We start from the raw sequence: 6,000 nt of genomic DNA on the forward strand, positions 1-6,000 counted from the left end.
TTTGTACACCTCTTGAAATATCACCAGTGATAGTGTCCAATGGATAATCCCTTACAACATTGGTTGGTTGGAGGATTGGAACTTGATTGCTTGCACTTGCTTGATCATTGGGTTGAGATGATGTACTAGCCACTTGATGTTGTTCATTTTCATGAGAGCCGCTTGTACTAACTTGATTTGTATCATCTTGCACATTTGAGTTGGAGAGCACTTGCACTTGATCATCTTCATCATCATTCACTTGCCTAGGCCTCAAATCACCAATATCCATGTTCTTCATGACATTTGAAAGTTGAATGCCTCTAACATCTTCTAAGTTCTCATTCTCTACTTGTGAACCCTTGGTTTCATTAAATTCAACATCATGAACTTCATCAAGAGTACCACTATCCAAATTCCAAACTCTATATGCTTTGCTTGTAGTGGAATAACCAAGTAGGAATCCTTCATCACATTTCTTATCAAACTTGCCCAATCTAGTGCCTTTCTTCAAGATATAGCATTTGCAACCAAATACCCGAAAATATGCAATGTTGGGCTTTCTACCATTCAAGAGCTCATATGGTGTCTTTTCTTTCAATGGGTGATAATAGAGGCGGTTGCTACAATAGCAAGCCGTGTTGATAGCTTCGGCCCAAAAGGATTGACTCATATTGTACTCACTAAGCATAGACCTTGCCATATCAATGAGTGTTTTATTCTTCCTCTCAACAAGGTCATTTGATTATGGAGTGTACTTGGCCGAGAATTGATGTCTAACTCCAAATTCATCACACAACTCATCAATTCTAGTGTTTTTGAACTCACTACCATTATTACTTCTAACTCTCTTGATGGTTGTTTCAAACTCATTGTGAATGCCCTTAACAAATGATTTGAATCTTGCAAACATATCACTTTTGTCCACTAGAAAGAATACCCATGTGTATCTAGTGTAGTCATCCACTATCACAAAGCCATATTTGTTTCCACCGATACTAGTGTATTGTGTTGGCCCAAACAAATCCATGTGCAATAACTCAAATGCTTTACTAGTGCTCATCATGCTTTTCTTAGGATGGATGTTTCCAACTTGTTTGCCGGCTTGACAAGAGCTACAAAGCTTATCCTTTTCAAACACAACATCTTTCAAGCCTTTAACTAAGTCATGCTTAACCAATCTATTCAATTGTTTCATTCCAACATGACCAAGCCTTCTATGCCATAACCAACCCATGCTAGACTTAGTGAACAAGCATATAGATAATCTAGCTTCACTAGCATTGAAATCAACCAAGTATAGATTCTCATATCTAAAGCCTTTGAAGATCAAGTTAGAGCCATCTACACTTATGATTTCTACATCATTTACCCCAAATATGCATTTGAATCCAAGATCACACAATTGAGCCACGGATAGCAAATTGAAGTTCAAGCTCTCTACTAGTAACACATTGGATATGCTCATGTCATTGGATATTGCAATCTTACCAAGCCCTTTGACCTTGCCTTTGCCATTATCACCAAATGTGATACTATCATAACCATCATTGTCATTGGTGTTGATTGAGTTGAACATTCTTGCATCACCGATCATGTGTTGAGTGCACCCACTATCAAGAACCTAATGCCTTCCTCTGGCTTTGTAATTGACCTACAAAAGAAGATCAATTCTTTTTAGGTACCCAAACTTGCTTGGGTCCTTGAAGGTTAGTTACTAAGCTCTTTGGTACCCAAATGGCTTTCTTCTTTGAGCCCATCCATGGTTTACCAATGAACTTAGCCTTCACACCATTTGTACCCCTAGTAAGCATATAGCATGAATCAAGCTTTATGGAGGATACATTAGCATTTTTGGTCTTGTTGTTGCATTCTTGCTCTTTATGACCCACTTGCTTGCTACTAGTGCAAAACCGACCATTGTTCTTCACAAAACTAGTCTTGTGAGGAGAAAAGGCTGCCTTGCCTTTCTTGGGGGTATAGCCCAATCCCTCTTTGTAGAGAGAAGCTCTTTGGCTACCCAAGCACATAAGCAAGCGGTCCTCACCACCATAGGCCTTAGCCAAGGTGTGAGTGAGCTTATTGACCTCCTTCTTGAGGTTCTCATTCTCAACCATTAGTGAGGCATCACCGGTGAGACCATCACTACTAGATGAGGTAGAAGTGGAAGTGCTACAAGAAGGGTTAGTAGGAGCAACAATGATAGGCATAGATAGTGATTCATCAATTATATCATAAGTTAAACCTACATTGCAAGTTTCAACATGCTTCTTTTTATTTTGCTCATCAAGCAAAGAGGAATGAGCCTTTTCAAGCTTTTTGTGAGCTTTGCCAAGCTTCTCATTGGCTTCCTCTAGCCTCTCATGAGATGCATTGACGATCCTTACTACTCCAAGCCATCTAGGTGGCGGCAACTACTAAGAGTAACAAGCGAATCCCACAGCGAAACACGAATACCAAGTGCCTCTAGATGCAAACACTCAAGCAAATGCACTTGGATTCTCTCCCAATCTCACAAAGATGATGAATCAATGATGAAGATGAGTGGGAGGGCTTTGGCGAAACTCACAAGGTTGCTTTGTCAATGAAAATAGCTAAAAATATGAGCTTCAACTGGCCATGGGGCTTAAATAGAAGCCCCCATGAAATAGAGCCGTTGTACCCCTTCACTGGGCATAGCGCGGGGTGACCAGACGCTCCAGTCCGATTGACCGGACGCTAGCCCTCAGCATCTGGTCATATGATTCACGCCATGTGTCCCCTGCTTCAAATACTGTTTGTTAGATTTCAACGGTCATCTATTGACCGGACGCAGCGCACAAATTGACCGGACGCTCAGCCTCCAGCGTCTGGTCATTTCTAGTAAGGTTCCAGAAATGATTTTCTTCGACCGGACGCGTCCGGTCATGCTTGACCGGACTCTGCTAGCGTCCGGTCACATAGTGACTTTTCTCTGTGCTACCCGACAACAGGACCAGACACACCCTACCAGCGTCCGGTCAGTCCAAGACCCACCATCCGGTTGATGACCGATGCTGGCGTCTACGCTGCCACACTTGACTGGACGCATCGGTCCCTCTGAGACCAGCGTCCGATCATCTTGTGACCAGTGAGACTAACTCCTTTTTACCTCTAACTTCTTCACCCTTGCTCAAATGTGCCAACCACCAAGTATATCACCTTGTGCACATGTGTTAGCATATTTTCACAAACATTTTCAAGGGTGTTAGCATTCCACTAGATCCTAAATGCATATGCATTGAGTTAGAGCATCTAGTGGCACTTTGACAATCACATTTCGATACGAGTTTCACCCCTCTTAATAGTACAGCTATCAAACCTAAATGTGATCACACTCTCTAAGTGTCTTGATCACCAAAACAAAATAGCTCCTATGGTTTATACCTTTGCCTTGAGCTTTTTGTTTTTCTCTTTCTTCTTTCCAAGTCCAAGCACTTGATCATCATCTTGGCATCATCATCATCATGCTATGATCTTCATTTGCTTCACCACTTGGAGTGTGCTACCTATCTCATGATCACTTGATAAACTAGGTTAGCACTTAGGGTTTCATCAATTCACCAAAACCAAACTAGAGCTTTCAACGGTGCCCAGGAAGAAGACAACAATTTTCCCAAGGCTGAGCATTACCTAATGATCACCGAGCAGGAGGTAAACGCCATCCACACCCTCACCACCCCGACATAGCTCCGATGGTCCTAGATAGCCATCACCTTCGACCAGGAAGATCACCTCGACCACGTCCCTCATCTGGGGCGCTACCTGCTCGTGGTCAGCCCGATTATGGGTACCACACGCCTTTCCAAGGTGCTGATGGATTGGGGGAGCGGCCTCAACATACTCTACACTAGCACCCTTGACAAGATGGGCATCCCTCGGAGCAGCCTGTGCCCCAGCAAGGCGCCATTCTATAGGATCATGACAGGGAAGGAAGCTGTGCCCCTTGGGCACATCCGGCTTAAGGTCACCTTCGGCCAGCCAGACAACTTTTGCAAGGGGCCGCACACCTTTGAGGTCATCGACTTCCCTAGTGTCTACCACGCCCTCCTCGGTCGACCGTGCTTTGCTAAGTTTATGGCCATCCCTAACTACACCTACCTAAAGCTTAAGATGCCTAGCCCGAAGGGGGTCATCACCGTCGAGGGCAGCTTCGAGCAAGTCTACTACTGTGAGCAAGATTGCATCGCCCAAGCAGCCGCTGTCATCGCCCCCTGTGCTCCCGATAGCTCAGGCCACAACACAGAAGGGGCATCGGCGGAGGAAGCAGCCAAGGTAGCGGTAGTGCTTGACCGACCGAGCATCGGTGAGGCACCCAAGGCTTCTGGCGATAGTGGTGGCTCAGCTGGCCCCTCCATCTAGGCGCTCGGTCCCCCAAAAGGGGCTGACCTGATTGAAGTGAGTTCTGACCTTTCTCCATGAGGGAAGGCCATCGCCAAGCCATCTGTCTAGAAGTGATGCCTCCTGAGCTAAGGCCCGCCTACCAACCTCCTTTGCTGGGCTAACTCTACAACAACAAAAACCAAGATAAGTCCTATCCTCCTGATGCTCTTGCTTCTCTTGCTTCAGTCATTGTCTCCTTTAACTTGAGCGACCCCAGCGGAAGCTCAGCTGCACCATAGGATCTGCTAAACTAACCATCTACTGACCTTTCTGAAGGAGAACCGCTATAGAAGGCCCTCGAGTGAGGCAAGGAAGGGTGGACGGAATAGGAGTAGGCAAAAGATCGGCAAGGCGCTAATGGAGCGGCCTCAGCCATCACATTACCAGCTATGTCCTCTTTCCCTCTCCTGTGTCGATTCCATTTTCTTTTTAGATATCTTCCTATCTCTCGATCCTTCATCAGATCATTCCACCCCACCGCATGCTGGTCTAGGCCCCCTAGAAGGGGCATTGCCTAGGTTTCAAGGCTAGCCCAGTAGGCTTCAAGGTCGCCCAAAGCAACCAAAAGTGCCATGGACGGTCAGGAGATGAGCCCACGCGATTGTAACCAGGGTGCCTAGAAGCGCCCCGACCGTTTGGACGAGCGATGTTTGAGTACTGACCTAGGGCTGCTCATGGTGACCCAACGAGGGAGGCAGTGAGCCCCCAAGTACTAACAGATGGACTCAGAAACTATATGAGTGTCTCGGTCAGGAAGCCGAGGATCTCCCCTCTGGGGGACATAACCGGGGCACGAAATAGCCGTAAACCCAGGGTTCTCATGGACTTACCCATTAGCAACACGGGTGCGACGTTCTTGGCCAACAAGGCCATTGTCGTAACAGCCTAGCCCAACGAGGGATTAAGTCTCTGAGCACGACTCAAGAGCAAAATGGGATTGCAAATGAAAGTAATTTCATTTCATCAATTAGGTAATGACCTGATTACAATATATGGTGGTAGAAACTGCAATCCACTGCTGCTATATGATGGCAAAAACCATAGGGCGTGCCTGACCTCTGGGTCATGGTCCTACGGTGTGCATGGCTCGGGCAGGAGGGCCACCCTCGGGGCTCCCCTCCCAATGCCAGAGGTCGGGCGACATCGACCGTCGCACCATCAGTGGGCCCGCCATCCTTTGCCATCGCCAGGACAGGGAGGGGGGTAGCAATCGATGCATCACAATCCCCCTCCCCCATTAAAGGGTACAAGGACTCCAGCGATGTCGCTGGAGCCTTACACCTTCTAGGGAGGGAGGACGTGATAGATGCCTCTAGCGTCGAGTCACCACCCCTCCTTCACTGCAGTCCTTCCACCCTCGAAGAAGTAGTTGCCCGGTGGACAACACCAAGCTCACTCGAAGGGAAGCGTCGCACTCCATCGCCACCGCCATCACCGCTGAAGAAGATGGATCTAAGGAAGAAGAAGAGAGGGGACAGAGGAAGGGATTAAAGATGTCGTGTCCCCCAGGGGCTCCCCTTTATAGCCTAGATAATGTGCTGTGAGCAGCTCTAGCCCCTCCGATCAACCATCAATGATTAGAAAGGGCCCCGGGGAATCAGCTAGGCATCCCTTCAATCC

At 47.0% G+C, this 6,000-nt stretch overlaps 1 protein-coding gene across 1 annotated transcript; it reads left to right on the top strand.

Annotated features, from left to right (window-relative positions):
- The first annotated feature begins 3,783 nt into the window (after positions 1-3,783).
- LOC136510604 (uncharacterized) lies at positions 3,784-4,359 on the top strand. The gene has a single exon (XM_066505002.1). It carries the CDS (start codon positions 3,784-3,786, stop codon positions 4,357-4,359), a length of 576 nt encoding a protein of 191 aa, XP_066361099.1.
- Positions 4,360-6,000: the final 1,641 nt, after the last annotated feature.

The sequence above is a fragment of the Miscanthus floridulus genome, chromosome 16, assembly GCF_019320115.1.
Source record: "Miscanthus floridulus cultivar M001 chromosome 16, ASM1932011v1, whole genome shotgun sequence".
In the NCBI taxonomy this organism is placed as follows: Eukaryota; Viridiplantae; Streptophyta; class Magnoliopsida; order Poales; family Poaceae; genus Miscanthus; species Miscanthus floridulus.